This window comes from Globicephala melas, chromosome 13 (assembly GCF_963455315.2).
Source record: "Globicephala melas chromosome 13, mGloMel1.2, whole genome shotgun sequence".
Lineage (NCBI taxonomy): Eukaryota > Metazoa > Chordata > Mammalia > Artiodactyla > Delphinidae > Globicephala > Globicephala melas.
The window spans coordinates 55,511,807-55,535,104 of NC_083326.1; the positions used below are offsets into that span (position 1 = coordinate 55,511,807).

The 23,298-nt window shown below is 42.9% G+C and overlaps 1 protein-coding gene across 17 annotated transcripts in view; it reads right to left on the reverse strand.

Moving 5' to 3' along the window:
• DLGAP1 (DLG associated protein 1) overlaps positions 1-23,298 on the reverse strand; it is a 1,249,700-nt gene that overhangs the window by 103,333 nt on the left and 1,123,069 nt on the right. For 9 of the 17 annotated variants that reach the window (XM_060310335.1, XM_060310340.1, XM_060310339.1 and 6 more), the window contains one exon: positions 4,842-4,871. The exons of the other annotated variants lie outside the window; for them this stretch is intronic. In XM_060310335.1, the coding sequence (XP_060166318.1) occupies positions 4,842-4,871 (30 nt within the window). The remainder of the gene's footprint in view (positions 1-4,841; positions 4,872-23,298) is intronic. 17 annotated transcript variants of the gene reach the window in all.

The window sequence follows — 23,298 nt, forward strand, 5'->3', positions numbered from 1 at the left end:
AGGGACACAAGAGAGCTCCCTAGTCAGCTGTCTGCAACCCAGTAGGGGGCCCTCACCAGACAAGGAACCTGCCAGGGACTTGATCTTGGACTTTCAGGCTCCAGAATTGTGAGAGAGAAATTTCTGTTGTTTAAACCACCTAATCTATGGTAATTTGTTATAGCAGTCCAAACAGACTGAGACTGGGGCATTTTTGGAAACACTGCATGTCATATTATGGAAAACAGAATTACTTAAGCAAAAGTATCTCATTCCTTACACATGAAAGGTCAGATCAACGCTTCATAACTGAAAAGCAGCTCTATGTTTACAGATTGACAATACAGACATGAAGCTGTGGGTGTTGTGAATTTTGAAAATGGGAACAAAGATTGAGTCACGTTTTTCCTTATTTTATTTTTACCTATTCTTGAGGAGTCATTCCATTCACTGTGTCTGAGGTCTTGAGGCCACAGAGAACATCACCTTGGATGTGACAACAGTCCTAAGTGCCCTGCTCTGTGGGGTTTATGGTACATGAGTCATTACCATGAAGAAAGACACTTTCAAAGTATCTAGTGGTGACCGTTTTGTAATGTATAGAGATATTGAATCGTGTTGTGCACCAGGAACTAACATTGTGTTGTAGGTCAATTCTACTTCAAAAACAAACAAACTCAAAGAAAAAGAAATCAGATTTGTGGTTATCAGAGGTGGGGAGGTGGTGGTAGGGTAGGGGGTGGGGAGTGGGGATGGGGGTTAGGAGGGGGGAATTGGATGCAGGTGATGAAAAGGTACAAACTTGCAGTTATAAGATAAATAAGTACTAAGGATGTTAGGTACAACATGATAAATATAATGAACACTGCTGTATGTTATATATGAAAGTTATTAAGAGAGTAAATCCTAAAAGTTCTCATCACAAGGAAAATTTGTTTTATTTTCTAACTATATGAGGTGACGGATGTTCATTAACTTACTATGATGATCATTTCATGATGTACGTAACTCAAATCCTTACGCTGTCCACCGTAAGCTTATACGGTGCCGTATGTCAATTATATCTCAACACTGGAAGAAAAAAATTATCTAAATAAAATGAGGTGACAAGAAGAAAAAAGGAAAACGAAAGCTCCACAAGCCCGGCAGAGCTTTTGTTTATGAAATCGAAGCTGTTCATCGAGACACGGGATTCACAAGCAAAACGTTACCTCTGGGGTTAACTGAAAACCCAGCCCTCCCTCCAAAGGCACCATCGACAGTGGGGGCTTGGGTCACCATCTCGCCTCTTAGATTTCTTCCTAGAGGCTCATCTGTTCCCATTTTGAAAGACATGGAACTTTTCCAAAGAAACCAAACTTCATTCCCTCATAGAGGCTTTCAGAAGAATTTGACAACATTTTGAAATTTCGGATTGTCACCTACCTACAAGGGATAAACCAGTCGCCTTTGAGGCAAGTCTCCTCACAGAGTGCACCTGGTTATCAGTTGCAAAGGCCTGTCCTCAGCCTCCGGGCTTGCAGCCTCCCAGCCCCAAGTGAGCTGGGAGTCGGATAAGGAGCTTCTGACTGGGGCTGGACCCTCTCTCCCCCACTCTCTCCCTGGAAAGATGCCTGCAGGATGTCAGGGCAGTTCTAACTCAGGCATGACTCAGGGCTTCCATGACCTCCCTTCTCATTGTGCTTGGACAGGCTGGTACGTTGGTCCTACTTGTGGAAACATGTACCTCTTCCTCCTCCAATTTCAAGAGGGAATATCCCTTTTAAGAGGAATATTTAGAAGATTCTGTCATGGAATTCTTGCTATCGCCCCAACTATTTCTCCTTCTCCCCAGTTAGCTGTCTGGATGTTTCTCTCTTACCCCAATTTTCTTTTCTTTTCTTTTCTTTTTTTTTTTTGGCCGCATGTCTTGTGGGATCTTAGTCCCCTGACCAGGGATCAAACCCGGGCCCCCGGCAGTGAGCGCAGAGTCCTAACCACTGCACAGCCAGGGAATTCCCCCCCATTTTCTGAGTTTGAGGTTATCAATCTGAAATTAGAGTCCAGAACTCAGCATTATCAACAAAACTTTGCAATTATTTCTTTCAAACCTAAATTTTTTCCTGTTCAAATATTTTTTCTTCATCGCAAAAGAAAGTATTGATGTGTGTTTCTCTTTCACCGTAATTTTAGGTCTTTAAAATGTGAAAGGCCCATTCACTTTTAACCTTCCATTCCCGTGACATAAATAGCTTTTTCCTTTCTGCTGATTTTAGAAGCTTACATGAAGCTGCAAAATGCGGAAGGGGGCAGCCCTGCTTCAGAAAAAGAGAACGGACAGACCTGCATAACAACAATACTCAGTAGGAAGTAGCACGTGGAATCTGTTGACGTTCTCTTATGATTTGACAATTGTTTTTCCTTAAAAAGAAGAGAAAAAGAAAAGGATAACCTACCTAAAACCTTAGTGCCATTCTCAGAGTTCTAGGATAATCCAGAACAGAGTCACTTTTAAAGAAAGGGAAATCGGTTTCATTTCTGGCAGTGGATGCCCTCCACTGATCTGCATATTTCTTGCCTTCATAAGCTGTAGAAGCCGCCTTGAGTCCGTTCCGCAGACGGAAGATAGCCAGTAAAGAGCTAAGCATTCACATAGCACCACCATCTGAGGTTTGATTTCGAATCGAGACAACAGTGTCCAATGTACATCCCACAAAGCATGCTTGTTAAACTCTCCCCTTCCAGATGCACGGAGAGCGCATGCGTGGAACACCCCCTCCGCTCAACAACGGCGCCCCGGGGGCCCCCTGGACACACAGGTTCTAACACAGCTACAACACAGCATGCTCCCAAGCCTTCAAGCTACTACAGCCTGCAGCCAGGAAGCTGCCAGAAAGATGCTCAAGCAGCAGTCGAAATAGTCCTGACCTCTGGTACCCACGGCCACTCCCCGTGAGCCCCAGGAACTCAGAGTGATGAGGACGCCCTGAAAAAGCCCCAGGCAGTCATTCTGCCCCCTGCCCTTCTTCTTCCTCACTCTTCTTTTGCTCTGAAGACCATAAACCTGTTTGGGGGGTTCAGATGCAACCAGGAGTAACCATAGTTACGAGCAAAATGATGACGGGGCCATTGTTCTAGCAGAACAATAGTTCTTAAGTTATCTAATGTTCTCTTGGCTTTCTGGCCTTTTGAAAAATGTGTTTTTCCATCCTTTTGTTGTAAGTGGAATACTGTGCTTAGGCCAAGCAGGAAATATTAAAAGCTCTGACTTCAAAGCCATTCCTCGATAACACATCCAAACAGCCCAGTGTGGACCCACTGTTATCTGGAATTCTACAGATAATTAACTGAAACACGGCTTGACTTGCCACTGGGAGTTTCCACAGGCAAAGTCATCCTCATGGTCCTGCTTGCTTTCGTTGCTGTGTCTTCTGTTTTGTTAGCCAGGGTGAGGTTTGGATCATCTCTCAATAAAATTCCGTGTTTCCGTGCAGAGGAAACTTGAATCCCTGCTTGGCCTTGCAGGGGCCTGACACGTGCACTGTGCCTTCCCTCGTTCCTTGAGGGACATCGTTTAGCTCCTCTCTTGACCCTGAAATGCCACTGCCTGCACCATCTCCTGGTCCCTTCCTTACTTGAGAGAGCAGCGCACTTTCTGCCATGAATGTCAGAATTATTGCCTTTTTAATGTGTTTTGCAAAATATGATGGTACTAAATCCAGTAAAAGGACAGAGCCCCTCGCTTTGGATGTGCCAGCCCCGTGGGGACATTCCCGAGTCCCTCTCTCATCTCCCAACCTACCAACTCCAGCCCACCCAGTCCCTTTGCTTGAGTCTAGCAGGTGGTCTCACCGCTCCCACACCCGTGGCATTTTCCCGCTCCCCACCTCCACCCCCATGCGTTGCCCATTCGTGAAGCCACATCTCTTCTGAAATTTGAAAACTCACCTTAAAGCCCACCACCTCTTCCAAGGAGCCTCCCCTGATTAAGTGGGGACGAAGAACCCTCCAATGCATGACTGACAAATCCCCAATAAACGAGAACACACACACACGCCCCACAACAAATAGACACTCACAAAGAGAGAAAATGACACATTCCCTGCTTGCGAAATGTAGGCTCCTCTGAGGGAAAGATGGTCGATTTTATACCAATAACTAGTAAGTCATTTCAAACAATGAGGTGCTTTTAACATCATTTTGGGGGTTACTCAGTGAAACACGGCTGTGTCTTCTCTCCCCCACCGGCCCTCCTTTTTCTTTAAATCCCTCTTCATTTTCTTCTCAGTTTCTCAAATGCACAATTCCAGGGGACTGCCCAGTGTGGGTGACATGGGTGACACTCAAGGAAGCTGGTTCTTGCAATATCCTCTGGGTGGTACCTCGTGTTTGGAGACTGGCAAATGCCCTAACCACTTAATTTTCTCATCAGGAAGCTATAATGACTCCACGCCTGCAGACATCCTGGGCAAACATGTCTGCTACATTGGGATAAGGGACCAAAACCCTCTAGAAAAGGTCCTACTGAAAGAAGGGGGGCAAGGTTCCTGACAAGACTCAAGGTCCAGCCTCAGATAAGGATGCTGCAGAGGGAAGGGCTCTCTAAGGAACTGGGCCCGAGACCATCCCATCAGGGACAGAACCAGACACATTTGCTCTCATCAATGCTGCTTCTGGGGGTCAGTGTTAAGGCCACTCATGGGGGCGCTGAGAGACGCGTGGCATAAAGGGACCAGGACGAGGAGAAACACAGATGGAATGGCGGTAGCTGGCAGTTAGAACATGGCTTCAGACACCACGGCCACAGAAGCAGTGTAGCTACAAAGCCACGCGGTGCAACCTCGAAGCGAAACGTTATTGATTTTGTGGTTGTAAAAACGTACCTTCAACTGCAGAACTCAGTTTTATGACACCTTGAATAAAAACAAAAAGTGGCAGTTATAGAAGGGATCCAAATTACCTTTGCCGGGCTTCTCACAATACACACATGCTTCAGAACTGGATTTTTTTTTTCCTGGCTTTTTGAGAATTCAAGTAAACAGATATCAACTTCAAAAATGAAGTAATTTTCAGTCGTTGATTAGACCTCCTGAGTGTCTTCATCTCCCCACTAGTACCATTTGGGAGCGTTTTTCACTTAAATAAGGGATCTGACGTGTGTTTGGATGAAACAAAGGCCGAGTCTCAATAGTTTGAATGACTATGTCTGTAGATAAATCATGCTGGATGATGGATTGATGAAACTTCACTAAAAAAGACGCCAAGGTCTAATATTTCCTACTTAAATTGTGTTTAGAGATCATTTGCTACGTGTTGGGACAGGGTTTCTGTTGAAATACATAACAGGTGGTTAAAAATCAGGTGTGATACGGCAACATCCTTTTCTGGGGTGATTGGACCTGAGGCCATTTCTGGTCTCCTGGGTTCAGTGTTCCCATCCCCTGCAGGTCAGTGGAGGGGCTGAGCTTGTCAAATTTTTCATGAAGCAAATAGACACTACCCTTGATTGGATATTCATGTGCCTTTTTGGTGAATTGAAAGATGAAAATACTAAACTAAATGAGACCTTGTCTAATAGTTTGATTTTGAAAGTTTTTTTTTATAAGTCATAATTATAAATAAACAAATATTTCCCAAACCCTATGTGATAGCCATGATACCTTAGGGCTGAAAAAACAAAGGCTACAGTTTCATTGGGTTGAAATTCTGGTTCTCTTGCAAACAGGAGGAGTCTTAAAGGAAAAATGGAAACAAAACCCTTTTTCATACTGGCAAACCGAACTGCTATCAGCTTGAGCACACGCTGATTTTAACAGATTCTGTTCACAAAGAGACAAACTCGCTCTCCTTTATAACTTTCTGAAAAAAACTGCTTTTAAGTTACCAGTCGAATTTCATCTTTCCTGTGGAACCAGTAATGTCTGGTCAATGTTTAACAAGGGACTCTCCAGAGGAAAAAGTGTGCCTGTATTATGTGTATATATTATGAGTTTTACTGATATAAATGATATACACAAACTATACATAATAGTAAAATATACCGTCTTCTTTATTGCAAGTTCCATGTAGCCAATAGATTCTCACAGAATACTTTTGTTGATTTGGGCCCAGCTCTTGTATTCATAGCCAGCAAATCAATCATGATTTGACAAAAATCATGTACTGAATGTCATCCCAGTTTGCTCTTTTCCCAATAAATTCATTATCATTATATCTTTTATGTGAGCTGCTATTAAACTATTTTTTACTTTTGTATAAATTATTTTCATTACATTAAAACTCTTTCAACATCAACACTATGTAAATACTCCCACTAAGGCCTATGTCGAGGTACCAGCTTGGATGTCAATGAACGTGGCTTTGGGAAGAGACGGGTAGTAGCAAAACCATCATGCAGTGGTTCACCACACACGGACAGGAGACATAAGAAACCCCAAGAGCATGGATAGTAAGATGTAGTCAAACGATTAGAAGTAAAGAGTTTTAGGTATTTATTACCTTTGTTTTTTAACATAATTATAATTGGAAGTTTGCCTAATTTGATTTGTAATAATGGCTATGTTTAATCATGGACTTAGAAAATTCCCGACAATGTCACAATTCGCTTTTGCCAGCTGGTATGAACCAGGTCTGACACACCATGGCCATAACTGATGCTTCTTTTTACTCAGGGCCAGAGAAGAAAATCTTGACCTTCCAAATACTTTCTGAGATAGTCACAAAAAGGGTTGTAATTTAACCAAACAAGCCAAATGTGAATAAGCTGAGCATTTACTATTATTTTGCCAGTAATTTCACAACCTCTTAAACCCGTCATACGCAAGAATATACTATACATAGGTCACCTTGGAAATAACAGTCATTGACCATCAACTAAGAACACAGGCTAAACGGTTTTGGCATTCTTTTGGTCAGGCAACCATGCCAAGAGGTATGAGTCATTGGCTTAGTAAGCAATGATCCTGTCTTTTTTAAACTGTGGAATCTTTATGCAGGAAACCAGGTCAGAATATTGATTTTTTTCCAGCCATGTTTATTTTTGTGCGCAACTATGGTGTCAGCAACTCTCACTCAGATGAAAGGACAACAGTGCGATCTAATCAGTGTGTAGAAACAGGCTTGATGCAAGTAAAGCAAGAAAGTCTAAAGAATTTCTTATGGGAGATGTGGGTGGTGGTGGATGGGAGCCCAGGGAAGCATTTATAGAGTAAGGGATAAAAAGGTCCATTAAAAAACAAAATTCGGACTTTATAACTCTAAGTGTAAACATTATTTTAACAAAAACTTTAGTGATTTGTTACTCCATAGGTACTTCTCTTAGTTTTTTAAACCCCAAATCAAGCTTTTCCCTATAGCAAGATAGGCTTTTATATTGCAAGGTTAACTATGTTACAGTGAAAATCTAGAATTGGCTAAATCTGGTTAGGTAGCTAACATTAACATTATACAAAAACTTATAGAATGAGAAGCTATCTCCTTTATCTTAAAATAGAAATATTAAAAAAATGAATATTTAAGAAATGATTGATGTTGGTGCTGAAAAGCTACACGTAGCATCGCTGACTTCTAGGACACACAGTAGACATTGTCTGCTGACTGGCTGACATTGACATTGCCTGGAATTCAGGGTGAGCCGGAACACATACATATATGTATATATACACACAGTGGAGCCTACCCATCCCCTCTCCCCCATTTAAGTCTTCATAGTCCACCGAAATGTTTTTTCCACCTAATGACTCACCTCAGTTGATCTAAAGTAATTCTTAGGAGAAAGGGTCAGGTTAAAATAATTCATGCTAAAGTGTGAATGACTAGGACTCACTAAAACCCTGCAGTGACATCTCATTATTGTTAAAATGCTCATCAAATGTTTAACCCTGGCCAATGAGGCCCTATGTGATGTATTCCTGCTTATTTTCTTATTTCTTCTACTTCATTTCAGGTGACTTTCTCCCTCACTCAAATGCTTTAGCCGCTTGGTTTTCTCTCTGTGCTTTGCAGTGCTAATTCCTTTTTGTCCCCGCTCCACCCCTGCTTGCTGCTCCCTCCGTCTTGAATGCTCTTCCCCAAACTGCTGGATCTTCCCACAGCTAGCTCTTTCTCTTCATTCAGCTTTTACTGCAAATGTCACTTTCTCGAAGAATCCTTCCTTGATTACTGTATTTATAGCAGTCCCAGTAAGAATCCTCTGGCCCATCTCTCTCTTTTATTTATTTGTTTTTTTGCGGTACGCGGGCCTCTCACTGCTGTGGCCTCTCCCGTTGAGGAGCACAGGTTCCGGACGCGCAGGCTCAGTGGCCATGGCTCACGGGTCCAGGCGCTCCGCGGCATGTGGGATCTTCCCGGACCGGGGCACGAACCCGCGTCCCCTGCATTGGCAGACGGACTCTCAACCACTGCGCCACCAGGGAAGCTCCCTTATTTTTTTTTTTATAGCAGTTATCACTACTTAAAGATTATCTCATTGATTTAGTGTTTGGTTCTTTGTTTGGGGCTGTTTTTCCTCATTAGAACGTGAGCAGAATGAGAACGGGAACCTGGTCTTTCTTGCTTGCTGCTGTAACTCCTTTGACCAGAACAGTGCGTGGCATACAGTACCTACTTAATCAATATTTATCAGACGAATAAGTGATATTTGCCAAGTGTTTCCAGGTGTCTTCAAAGAAAATCTGATCAATCCCAGCAAGTGTAATTCAAACATGTTATCTTAATTGTGGATATCATTGAGCAGAATCCTAGATTTTATTCTGTTGACCACTGACTATTTCTATTCAGAGGCTGGTCTTCATGGAGATTAGTGAACATTGATGTGTGGAGTGAATACACATAAATTACAGTAGAGATTAGGTTTCAGGATTATAATGTAAAAAGTCCCCAAGAAGTAAGTTTAGCAATGTTAGGTTTAGGGTTACGGTTAGGGTTAGGGTTAGGGCTATGGTTAGCGTTAGGGTTGGAAGCAAGATTATGCCCTAAGTGGACTTCAAGGAGTATTAGCTAATTGATTTTATATCCAAATATCTCTAGAATCTGCAGTTTTCTTGCCTCTACTGTCATTACCCCAGGCCACATTGCCATAGTAATGTTCACAGGAATCTGTATGATAAGATATGGATTGAGAAAGAGGAACTAAGAAAGAGCCATTCTGTTTTTAATAACCTTCTTCCAATGCATTCTTTTTTTTGGCCGTGCCTTGTGGCACGTGGGATCTCAGTTCCCCTGAACAGGGATTGAACCCTGTGCCCCCTGCATTGGAAGCACGGAGTCTTAACCACTGGACCATCAAGGAAGTCCCTCAGTGCATTCCTATACTGCAGCTGGAGTGATCTTTTCAAAAGGCAAGTCCAATTATGTGATATCCTCTCCCTTTTAAAATTCTTAAATGGCTTGTCATTACTTTTAAGATAAAAGCCTTTATTCAAAAGCCTTAACATGACTTGCAAAGCCCTACATGATGTCACCCATAGTGGAATAAAAATGGTCACAAATTCTTCCGTACACCTCCCATAGAGAGATGTGGGCTATGTCCCCTCTTCTTGAATCAGGGCCAGCTCTGAGACTACTTTGACCATTAAAAGTACAGTGGAAGTGATACTCTCCCAATGTCTGTGCCCAGGCTTTATGAAACAGGCAGCCTCTTTTTTTCTGTCTCTGGAAACCCTGACATACCAGGTTGGAAGTCCTAAGACTGCTGTGATGGAGAGACCAGGTTTAGACATTCTAACTAACAACATCTGCTGAGGGAAGAAGCTAGAAGGCCTTGAGGAGACTGCTGGTGAAAGCTAGGAGGACAAGGAAAACTTGCCACCGTCCTCCCAAACTGGGAGACTAGAGAAAAGGCAACTCTTCTGATGTAGAGACAGGACGCTTGGCAATGTTGTCACCTGTAGTAACATGGAAAATAAAAAAATACCTGATGAATTCATAGATTTTAGTAAGGATATTTGCAGGTAGAATGCTTGAAGTGCCCGTTGGTTCTTTAAAAAAGTTGCATATGATAATGTATAAAGAAAGATGAGTTAAAAAAAGGAACTGTTCAGTTTTCAAGCAAAATTTAGAAGAAATATATAGAGCTAGTACTTGTTGGTTTAAAAAAAGATAAAATGGTTTCACATTCCTAGTTTTGTCAAAGGCAAGAGGCTCTCAGCTTAGAAATTGACTGATGGTGGAGATCATCTCAAGCGTGTGGCCATAAGACCCTTTTTTATGCCTTCAGAAAGACTTAAGTGTGCCTCAAGCTTCTAAAAGAGACAAAAATTCTTCTAAGAATCCTAAGGGTGTTTTCCCACGGCACCCTGACTCTGAGCCCAGGCCAAAGAAGGGATTGTCTTGAGGAGAATTGTGGATGTGTGTTTTGTCTAATAGAGTGAAGTCTAATAAGATTCATAGGAGACCCACAAAGATTTCAAGAGGAGTGTATTAGTGTACACATTATCAGCTTGGATAAAAATGGGCAGAGGTAGTTCAAAGTGGAAGAGTCTTTAAAGCCCCCAAACGTCTATGGGCAGGAAATAGGCTGAGAAGATTATTCAGTGGCAAATGCCGTTTCTTATGTGCTAAGGATTAAATTGTGTTCCCCTCACCCCTTCTTCCCCAAATTCATACGTTGAAGCCCTAGCTAACCCCTAATGTGATGGCATTTGGAGATAGGGCCTTTGGCAGTTACTTAAGTCTAGATAAGGTCATGAGGGTGGGGCTCCCATGATGGGATTAGTGCCTTTGAAAGAAGAGGGAGAGAAATATATTACTCTCCCTCTCCACATGTATGCACTGAGGAAAGGCCATGTGAGCACACAGCAAGGTGTCCATTTACAAGACAGGAAGACAGTCCTCACCAGATCCTGACCATGCTGGCACCCTGATTTCAGACTTCCAGGCTTCAGAAGTGTAAGAAATAAATATCTGTTGTTTAAGCCATCCAGTCTATGGTATTTTGTTATGGCAGCTCGAGCTAACTAAGACATTATGGAAACAGGATAACTTAGGAGGTATGACCAAGAGTTTTCAGGGTGGCAACCAGAACTGCAGAGAGTCAGGGAGCAGGACTGGGCCCTCCAAGTCAAGGAATGGCAGTATGTGGATTTCAGAACTGCTCCAGGCCAGTGATTGCTCTATGCCTCCTTTTCCTCCACTCTTTGAATGAGAGTGCTCACTGCATTGATCTCACCTCTGTACCATCCGTATATGCTGGGTTGGTATGTGTGTGTATGGTGGGGGTATTATACTTTTCATTTCAGTTCACAAGTCTTCATATTGAGAGCAGCTGTACTAGAGAGCTATATCAAAGATGCCTTATCAGCACTTGACCCTTATTTAGATGGTAAGAACCTGGACCTCAAACTTGAACTTAATGCCATAATAAGATGACTTTTCTGGACGGCTTTAGGAGTGAGTACATTTTGCCTACAGGGGAATGTAAATAGTTTGTGTCCAATGGTGAACCATGGCTGACTAAAGATAGCCACAAATTATTTGAAACTGTTCCCATTGAGAACAGTTGTTCCCCTTGACCTTGGTGGGCTCTGTGACTGCTCTAACCAATAGAATATGGTGAAAATGATGCTATCTTGGCCCGGCCTTAATAGTTCCTGTCTCCCGGGCACTCTCTCTGGGAGCCCTGAGCTGCCCTGTAAGACGTCTTAAAGCTGCAGTGCTGGAGGGGCCACTTACAGGTGCTCTGTTCAACAGCCCCAGCTGAACACACACCCCCAGCCCCCCGACATTGAAACTAAGGTACCATGGGAATAATGCCATCCCGGATCTCCTAGACCAGCCCAACCTCCAGCTGAATATGCAACAGAAGAACCATCCAGGTGAACCCTGTCTAAGTTCATGTCCCATAAGATCGTGGGGTATACGAAAGCAGTTGTTTTTAAGCTCCTTTGCTATGTTTTGGAGTCATATGTTATGTAGCAACAGGTAACTGAAACTGAGCCCAAATTCTCTGACCTTACCTGGCATCTCAGCCCTTAGCAATCGGTACTCCGGTCACACCACGCTTTAGGTCTCTGAATATTAACATGTGCCCTCTGTCACTCTTCCTGATCTTCCAGCTCTTAGCTTATGAGGATTTTCTCAGGGAAGTTCTCCCTGACCCTCTAAATTAGTTCCTTTGTTACAGTAGATTCTCCTGCAAAAACTGTGTTTCTTTCAGAGCAATTATCTCTGTGATTATTTCATGAATGCCAGCTTCCACTTCTAGATTGTGAGCAAGACACTTTGATCAACGATTTCCAGAGTCAAGTAGTGTGTCTGGACACAGTGCTGAATAAATATTTAAGTAGATGAATGGAAATATTTGATGCAGCTGATAAGGACTCCCTCCTCACCGGAGAATCTAATAACTGTGTCACTATTCTTCTCTCTCACACATTGTGAACTTTTGGATTCAAAGTTGTTGTAACTGAGGAAAGACAATGTGACTTAATATCTGTCTGTGATGGCAGCTCAGCACAACTGAAGTTGCTGAAGTTCCTTTTGGTCACCACTGTGCAGAGAAGAGGAAGCTGAAAATTGCTTCTGTGTGTGTGTGGGCACAGGAGAGCAGAGGAAAAAAAACTGTCCGTGTTCTCACATTTATGTCTTTGCTGGAAATTAGGGAGCTCTCCTGAGAATCTAAAGAAAGTTGTGGGTACTCAACTTTCTAAATGATTTCTAAATTTAAGTTTAGAAATAATTTCTTACTAGATTGTGAGCTCTTTTCTGCCCTACCCCTTCATCCAAAACTGTGGCCGGAAAGAACTGCAGAAGGGCTGATGTCTGGGTAGATTCCATACCGTCCATTACCTCTGCTTCCAAGACTATTTTCTAAATATCTAATTTGCAGTCTACTGTTTTTTTTAAAATGTATTTCCGTACTTATTGAGTCTTGTTCATGTGGAAAATAGATGGGTCCACTGGAAACTGTCTTTCTTAAAATTTTTCTGCTGTTTCCTTAAGTCCTTAGTCTGTCATTTTTGCTGTATGTGATAAGGTCCCTATAAATGTCCTTAAAATGTCCATTTCATAATTTTAAAAGGATTTTCCTTTGCCTCGTTATAGTTCTCTTAACAGTAGTCTCCAAATGGGCCTATGTACAATATTAAAATTTTTTAAAAATTATTTTTTGGCCATGCTGCGCGGCTTGCGGTATCTTCTTTCCCCGACCAGGGATCGAACCCAGGTCCAAGGCAGTGAAAGCCAGAGTCTTAACCACTGGACCGGCAGGGAATTCCCTACAATATATTTTTTAAGAGGGTTTAGTAGGGCTCCAATCAGAGAAAAGAAGACCTCCATTTACGCATAATATTCATAATATAATTTAAAAGAAAACACTCCCCAAATGGCAGGGTTACTATGTAGACCGACATAACCCACATCCTCTGAGCGCGTTCACACACTCTGGGACCTTGTCCATTTCCATGGCTCTGATTTGTCCTCCCTCCCTAAGCGCACAATACCGTACTTGTCCCTTTTGAACGTGTAACAGATTAAAGAGCTGGGCAGGAGGCAGATGTAGACACACCTTTGATCTCTCATCCTTGGGGCTTAAGGGAGGGCACACACCTGGCGGCTGCTGAGCCGGAAACAGAACACAGGCCCGATTGGAATTACCTTCAAGGGAGCCGCAGCTCCGCCAAAGAGGCAGCTGGGTACGCTGCAAGGACGCGGAGGGAGGAGAGCCCACGATGGGCTGAGGACGCAATAGAGTCCCAGCCGTGTGAATTCGGGCTAGCTGGGGGCTGGTTAGATTTCTTAGGCAGAGTATGGGGAAGATCAGGCAGCTGTATTGAGAAAAAAATTGAAGAAATTCTTTTGCAAATAATATTGCAAAACGTTCAGCTGTGCACAAATGCTGAAAGGCAATTTTGACGGCAATTCGGGAAACTTTCGAAAGAAATGATTTTTAAAAGTTTTTTTTTTTTCCTTAGCGAAACTCTTCTTTTTATTAAGGATGTCACCTTTGCACCAGGATGCTTTAAAAGTTCGTAGTCAAAACAAGATCTGGAGCGTTTCCTGTGATTTTTGGTGAAACCGCATTGCCCCCTGGTGTTTGCGTGCTGTTTTACACCATCACGTGGAAAGCCCGGAGAATGCCCGTCAAGCCGTGCAAGGATGCTGCTTCCAGCCTTATCCGGGGTCACAGAATATAGACATGGTTTGACAAAACATGGAATGAAATTTTAAAATTCAGATTCTTTTCTTCTCCACCCTCTGCGGAATCTTCGAGACTTCCGAATAGCTTTTAAAAGAAATGGATCAGATTCTAATCTGCCAGTTTTTTGTAAGTGGTCATAGGAGTGGCCGCTGCACACTTACCCATTTTTCAGAACCAACTCAAATATCTCCTGTGTTGTAAAACCTTTCCTGGCGTCTTCTCTGCATTTTGTACACACCCGAACTGTCCTGCCTCTCTCTGCCTCCATGCTTCTCTCTCTGATGGAAACTTGAAAGGGAGGATTATACCTGATTTATATTTGTATCCACCGTGACTAGCACAGTGCACAGTGCCTGGCAGAGTATGTGTACAATGAAAATTTATTGTTTGTTGGTTGCATGTAACAATGCCGTTCACAAAAGGATCAAATACACTTCCTAATCAACAGCAGCTGAAAGTCAATATGGCCACAGAATTGGAGGCAGGAGAACGTGGTCCTTGGATGGGACTTAGCGGGGGTCCTGAAGCTCCCTGAAACTGTGCAGGCACCATGTCCAATTATGGAGGAGAATGGTTAGAATAATCTAAAACTAGAATATATCTACCTCTAACAATCTAGAAATCTATACAATGGTTCAAACTTCTGTTTCCTCCCCCAGTGAACCTCTACTCTAAAAAGATCATGAGTATATTCATTGTCACCAGTTCAATCACAAACTTCTTTGGGGCAGACATGTCTGGGAGTAAGTGTAAAGCTGCCGAATGATACTATTGAAGATACTGGGGCATGTTGACTGAGTCCATCATCCCTGAGCTGAGTGATAAGGAGAGGGAAACATTGGGGTCTAGGGCAGGTTATGAGTATCGAGAGGCACTCTGCAAAGGAACAGAAACTGTGAATCAAGGGTACCTATACCTCTGTATAATGTGTATGGTGTTATTCTGCTTTAGATATCATCTTAGGGCAGACAGATGACCAGATCTGAAGGATCTATTACATTAGGATGGGTCGAGAGAGTGATATTATTAGCAAGACTGCTTTTTAGGTTATAATATTGTCACGTTAATACTATCCATAAAAGCTCCTTGAAGTCACTTATTATGCTTGTATTCAGTTAAAATAAAAAATTTCAAGGAAGCCCTCACAGTAGAGGCACGATTCATGGTTGTTAAGAGCTTGAATTTTGTTTTTTAATTATCACATGCTAGTGACTTTATTATTATTATTATTCTTTGGCCGCACTGTGCGGCTCGTGGGGATCTTAGTTCCCTGAACAGGGATCGAACCCAGCCCCCTGGTGCAGAGTCCTAACCACTGGACCACCAGGGAATTTCTAAGAGCTTCAATTTTGGAGTCAAACTGAACAGATACAAATACTGACTGCATCACTGACTAGCCATTTGACCCTTGGAAAGGTCATTAAACTTTTCTGTGTCTCAGTGTCCTCAGCGGTCAAAACGAGGATGCCACTAATAGCATAGACTGTCTGGTGTTGGTAAATGTCTGTGGTGTTTGTTGGTGAAGAGGACCACGTGAGTTTCCCACTATGATTGCCTAAGGGGTGATAAAAAAAATTTCTGTACTCTTGAAAAAGTCCGTTCTATGAGACATCATTAAAACCCCGAAATACAGAGGAATGTTCTAGGTAGTGAGGCTTCTCCAGTGCTGGTCTTGTCCCTGAGGATGGCCTCAGTGCACACCTGGACTTCAGCACATCTCTGACACTTCTAGACCAGCGTAACTGGGCCTCTGGAGTATGTTGGGACTCGAGATTGTCCATTCTCGCCTCATTCCAGTACAGAGCTCTGCCCTCAGGGCTAGCTCAGAGCCCGAATGGCTGCTAGCAGTGGGGGTCAAGGGCAGTCTACTTTGGCCCTGGTTCTTTCCAAAGGCATCTGGAATATGCTGCTGTGGCATAAAATTATTTCAAGCTGATGACATTTGAGAATGGGTTTCTCTTTTTGAACTCTCTTATCTGCTTAAAAGTAGAGCCAGCTCGGTTGTCATAAATCCACTCTCCAGGAGTTCCTGCAACCAATTAAGACTGATTCACCACCAGAGAAGAGAAATGTCACCACATTTCAGCAGATATTGTCATAAAACGATCATATCTCTCATCTATCCTCCCCAGGGCCCATTTATCTTTCCTGAGTCATTGGTTACGTGCTTTTTCCTCCCCTTCCCCTAGTAAGAGGGTATATAAGCCTCAAATTCTAACTACCTCCTTGAGTTATATTTTTCTATGAATTCTCATATGTACCTGAATTAAACACTGTGTTTTCTCTGGCTAATCTGTCTTTTGTCAGTTTAATTTGCAGGCCCCCAAGGAAAGAACATAAGAGGGTAGAGGGAAAATATTTCCTCCCCAACACATCCTTATATGGCTTTGCCCAAATATTGGACTCTGCTCCGCTAAATATCTACTCAGATCCTCAGAGCTAGCTCGGCACCTTTCATCAGGATATTCTCAGTTTAAGGAGCTGTCCACCATAAATGAGAAACAGAATGCCCCATGATGTGTTATTATGCAAATATTACACCTGTAATATTTGATGTGTTAATATTTGTAAAGCCTCTTTGAACAACGGCTGACAAATGCAAGTGCTAGGTAACGGTTAGGGAAAAATAAATATTCACTAGATTGTACAATCCCAGTCTTTAAGACAAAGCAAGGCAGACGAAGTCTAGCGTTCCAAGCCTTCTAGATTTTTCTTTTCATTTTGCGCTGCATCTTTATAATCCCCCACATATGATGACGTAAAAAAGTGAATACTGTTAAGAAGGCTAAAACTTTTTTTTTTTAAATAAATTTACTTATTTAGTTTTCACTGCGTTGGGTCTTCGTTGCTGTGCGTGGGCTTTCTCTAGTTGCGGAGAGCGGGGGCTGCTCTTTGTTGCAGCGTGAGGGCTTCTCATTGCAGTGGCTTCTTGTATTGTGGAGAATGGGCTTTATGTGCACGGGCTTCAGTAGTTGTGGCACGTGGGCTCAGTAGTTGTGGCTCGCGGGCTGTAGAGCGCAGGCTCGGTAGTTGTGGTGCATGGGCTGTGCTGCTCTGCGGCATGTGGGATCTTCCCGGACCAGAGCTGAAACCCATGTCCCCTGCATTGGCAGGCGGATTCTTAACCACTGTGCCACCAGGGAAATCCAAGAAAACTAAAACTTTTTAATTGTTGGAATAAGATAATCAAAGTGAGCTCATTTTAGCTAACTTCTGCCTTTTGAAGTCTAACGGAGAATGTCATTTTTAAACGTGTGCAAGGCATATTCAGACTTATACAAAATGGACTGGGGGGACGACTGGAGAGATAAATGGTGGTAATAACCACTAACTATGGTGCAAAATTATGCATCCTGGGGGAGCCTGGAAATGTATGTTCTCTTTCAAGAGGAGATGAGACAGAAAATTGAGCCTATAATGTGATTTCTAAAGGCGTATGATCACCAGTGAGCTAAATGGGGCTTCCAGGGAATTCCACTGCGTTCCAAGCAAACCTGGCAACTGATAGCTTCCTGGACAGCTGTTTCTCCCATCTAGTCCCCAAATTCTTTTTTGTTAGCTGTCGGCTAAATCTTTATGTGAGTGCAAAAGCCACCCTGCAGAAACAAATTTGTCTTAGAGGTTTTCCTTTTCATTTGGTAAGTGATGTGCAAAAATTCTGATGGTCCTTCTCAAAGTCTGCAGTGAAAAGGCAAGGGTATGGTTTCTACAAGTGCAATCAAGCATAACATTGTGTTATGTTTAGGAGAAATTTCTGAGTCATTTTTATTTCAATATCTCCACATGTATAGAACAATTCTGCTTATATTAACCACATCCTGAAGTTAACGACTGACAACTGTCCGGTAAGCGAAATGGTCCATATTTGGTCTATAAACCATCTAACATTAACTTTTCCGTAACTAAGCACATTGAAATCAAGGTCAGTCTATTAGTTTTATGTGAGGTTTTTTTTTTTTAATGAATTTATTTAGTTATTTATTTTTGGCTGCATTGGGTCTTCGTTGCTGTGCGCAGGCTTTCTCTAGTTGTGGTAAGCAGGGGCTACTCTTCGTTGAGCGGGCTTCTCACTACGGTGGCTTTTCTTGTGCAGAGCATGGGCTCTAGGCACGCGGGCTTCAGTAGTTGTGGTGCACGGGCTTAGTGGCTCCGTGGCATGTGGGATCTTCCCAGACCAGGGCTTGAACCTGTGTCCCCTGTGTTGGCAGAAGGATTCCTAACCACTGCACCACAAAGGAAGTCCCATATGTTAGGTTTTTAAATTAAGAACATCTATGTGTGGTGACGGATATTAACTAGACTTATTGTGGTGATCATTCAGCCATATATACGAGTATTGAATCATTACGTTGTACACCTGGAAATAACATGTTATATGTCAATTATACCTCAGAAAAGGACATCTGAAAAGGTTAAGCTGCTTGACTCTTGGTTGAAACCGTTTACTAGCCTCCCATTACAAAACTTTCAAAATCCTTCAGATGGTGTATGACATTCTGGGTTATCTGGGTCCTTCCTACTTCTTTTTTTAACTTAGACCACGCACATCCCTCCTCCCCTCTCTCCCCACTACTAATCTCTGTGTTCCAGTGATGCTGGCTTTTTTCAGTTAACTTTTTCTTCTCATTCCTGGCCTTTGTCCTTTGCTGTTCCCTCACCTGGAACTCAAGGAAGATTTCCTTGAGGAAGGGGCAATGAATTTTCCCTGACCACACATTTCATAGTTGACCTAGAATCTTAACACCGTTATTTCTCTCTTTTCAGCACCCTATAACCATGGTAAACTATTACATGCATAAGCATTACAAAAAATCAAAAAGTCTCGATTATCTGCTCCTTGAAGTAGGGGCAGTTCCTGGGTGGGTGTTACTGCTGTGTCCTCAGGAGCAGTCCAGTGCCTGGCACACAGTAGGTGCTCAATAAATGCTTGATAAACATGGGAAGCAATTCTTTTTTTTTTTAAACATCTTTATTGGAATATGATTGCTTTACAATGGTGTGTTAGTGTCTGCTGTATAACAAAGGGAATCAGCTGTACGTATACATATATCCCCACACCTCCTCCCTCTTGCGTCTCCCTCCCGCCCTCCCTATCCCACCCCTCTAGGCGGTCACAAAGCACCGAGCTGATCTCCCTGTGCTATGCGGCTGCTTGGGAAGCAATCCTTAATCCTACCTACTCTTAAATTGATAATTCATGCTTTTCTGCTTCATGACTGTACTTGAGCAGAAACGATAACCGCGTCATGGAAATAGACTATTCAAGTCCTAGATGGAGTTAGTTATTTCCCAAAGGTAGAAAACAGATTTTGAACTTGAACTCCCCAGGAGCTAACTTTCTAAACAGATATTTTCTCCCACATATCCTCATGCACTGCTTATGGGATTATAATTTGTAAGAGAACCTATACAAATATAGGCTTGATGAAATAATTCTACTCTCCATTTTTTAGAATTTATTTTGAAGAAATAATCTTAGATGCTTTTGCCCTTGTCCCCACATAGTCTTAGTCCCAGCAGAGCAATAAGAAGAATTCTTTAAAAACCAAGATCATGTAACCCATTTGCTAAAACTCCTGTTTCACTTCGAGTAAGAAGCCGAATCCTTCCAATTGACAACAAAGTCCTGCGTTATTCATGTTATTTATGAATTTCATGTTATGCTCTTCAGAATTTTCTACAAGACATATTTTTGTTCAGGAAATACAGAAGCATTATTAAAGATAGAACAGTGACATTCAGAAAGGAGCCTTGGTAAGTTAATATTGTTTCTTATCTGTTAAAAATCAGTTATGAAGATTCCAGATTTTTCCAGAATTTTTTTGGGGGAAACATGATCACTACTCTTTAGTCACTCATTGCTGATTAGAGAGACACACACACACTAGACAGAATTTGACTTCTACATTTCTCCTTCTACATTTCTCCTTCTACATTTCTCATCCTTAAAAGTTAATGAGAACCAGGTAACACCAGGGAGTGTTTTAGAGACCGCTTGCTACTGAAGTACTTGTCCTTAATCTGTATTACTTTTACAGCCACTGTGTTCTTCCTCTTTCTAGGCTCAATTTCAGATGCTTATCAATAGTGTGGCAAGCACACCTCCCGTATCAGGGCAGCCTAAATGCAGAGAAGCTGGGGAGAACTTACTTCAAACCCACTCCTTTTCCTTTGTTCCTATTTCCCCTTCATCTCCGGGGTAGGCTCTCACACCCATTCTCTTCTCTCCGTCCCCAGTTCCACGCCTGGGCCAGCACTGTGTCCTCTCGTCTGGACCCTTTCAGCTGTCTTCCAACTGGTCTTTCTGTCTTAGGCTTTTTTCTCTTTAATTCATTCTCCATAAGAGTGACTTCCTTACCTAAAAACAGGTACTAGCTCTCTACCGCCTGAAGGATAAAGCTCAAGGCCCAGATCCAACCTCTTCTTCCATCACTTCCTCTGTGTACCCTATTCTGTGGTCCACTCTTTCCTTCATACACCATGTGCTTCTGGGTCTCTGTTCCTCTACATGTGCTACGCTCTTGACTTGGACACCCTTCCCCAGTTTTCCATGTGGACAATTTCTTTTCACTTTCTGGGCTCAGCTCACTGCCTTTTGCAGTGAAGCCTTCACAATCCTCTTGAGGCACAAATCTATCCCCTGATTGTGTTCTTTTATCACTCAGCATATTGTTGTTATGGCCCTTAGTACACAGCATGATAATTAATTACATTTCTGTTGCCCTTAGTGACCTGTGCATTCTACTACAGCATTGCTCCCATTGGTTCTCTTATACTTTTGCTCTCTAGAAGTACTAATCGAAAGAAAATCCCTGTTGATGGGATACGCCTAAACAATTCTATTAAAAAGACTACTGTAATAACTATTGTTAGTATACAAATTGCTATTATGATGAAGAGGACTCTTACAATGAAAGCTGCTGCCACCACGACCATTACCTCCCCCATCATCACCTCCACCACCATCACCTCACCTCCACCACCATCACCTCCACCATCATCACCATCATCACCTCCACCATCGTCACCTCCAACACCATCACCTCTGCCACCATCACCTTCACCACCATCACCTCCACGGTCATCACCTCCACCACCATCACCTCCACCATCATCACCTCCACCATCATCACCTCCACCATCATCACCTCCACCACCATCACCTCCACCACCATCACCTTCACCACCATCACCTCCACGATCATCACCTCCACGATCATCACCTCCACCATCATCACCTCCACCACCATCACCTCTGCCACCATCACCTTCACCACCATCACCTCCACGGTCATCACCTCCACCACCATCACCTTCACCACCATCACCTCCACCATCATCACCTCCACCATCATCACCTCCACCACCATCACCTCCACCACCATCACCTTCACCACCATCACCTCCACGATCATCACCTCCACAATCATCACCTCCACCATCATCACCTCCACCATCATCACCTCCACCACCATCACCTCCACCACCATCACCTCCACGATCATCACCTCCACAATCGTCACCTCCCACCATCACCTCCACTATCATCACCTCCACCATCATCACCTCCACCATCATCACCTCCACTACCATCACCTCCACCACCTCTACCACTTTCAACATCATCACCTCTATTTCCCTCACTTCCATTACTTTCATCACTTTTATCATTTTCACCAAGTCCACCACTATCAACATCATCCCCACCCATTAATATTTAGCACTGCCAAGTACCAGGCAGTAGGTTAACTTTTATATGCATTCTCTTACTTCACCTCCGCAAACTGAATAAAGAGGGTCTATATGTTTGTGTCCCCCTAAAATTCACATGCTGGTATCCTAACACTCAATGTGATGGTCTTAGGAGGTGGGGCATTTAGGAGGTGATTAGGTTATGAGGGTGGAACCGTCATGAATGGGATTAGTGCCCTTATAAAAGAGGCTCAAGGAAGTTCCCTTGCCCCTTCCTCCATGTGAAGTTACATGTGAGGCCATTTATGAACCAGGAAGCAGAAGCCTCATCAGACACAGAACCTGACCATGTGGGCACTCTGATCTCAGACCTCCAGCCTCCAGAACTGTGAGAAGTAAATTTCTGTTGTTCCTAGGCCACTCAGTTTGTGATATTTTGTTATAGCAGCCTGAATTGACTGAGACAATGAGAAAACTGAAGCCCAGAGAGATTAAGTAAAATCCTGTGATTACACAACTCCAGGTGGAAGAGTTTGGATTATAAGTTGGGGCTCTCTGACCTCAGAGTCTGAATTCTTCATCACCGTCTCCTTCCTATATTCCAAACTACTTGGGGGCAGAGGCCATGCATTTTACTTCCTTTGCAGCTCTTCTTTCAGTGCTTTTCACATGGTGAGAATGCAATAAATGTTGAAATTCAATCCTGGATGCAAAATTTGGTAGCCTAATTGACATCCAACTTGCTTACCGAGTTTGCCTGTGTTAATTAAAAAGGCATATCATACCATGAATAATTGGCCTGGATAGTCTTCATCAAGTGTCCATTTCAAAAACAGTAATCTGGCTTTTAATCTATTTTGTTCCTCCTATTAAATCCAAGACATTTTATTTTTGGTTTAAGACAGGAAGGCAAGGGCAAGGGTAATCTCAATACCCACCGAAGATACCTAGGTCTAAGAATGTGATTATGAAAGAAGACTAGAAGGGAAAGATCAAAAGTACGGAAGGAGCTGAAGGGAAAATACTGAGTCTTGTATATGTCACCTGGTGCCCCGTAAATCGTACAAATCTATGCAAAAGGAGTCGTATGTGCTTTTGTTTTCACTTAGAACTCTAGTGAGAAAACCTGTTGCAAAGAACAATTAGATCATCTGTCTTCGCTTGATTTTCCACGCTGCAAGCAATGGTCAGACACCATTTTATATTAGGAAGGCAAACTTGCAGAGGGTTGGTCAGAAGACTAGCATTTCGATGGAAACTCGGGCTAGAAAATCAGCTCTTCCCTGTTGCTAATAAGATACTGCTGTTTATGTCACCATTTCTTATTTCCTCCACTCCTGGTATCTTTGCTCACTTCCATCCCCTCCAGCTGACTCACCCAGGCTGCACATCCCCACCTCCCTTGGACCCACTCTGTCATTTATTCTCTTACAGTGCTTTCCACGATGCATATGCAGGGGTGTGCTGGTCAAGTTTAGCAATCGGCTCTCTGAAGGGCCTTCTGATTTGAA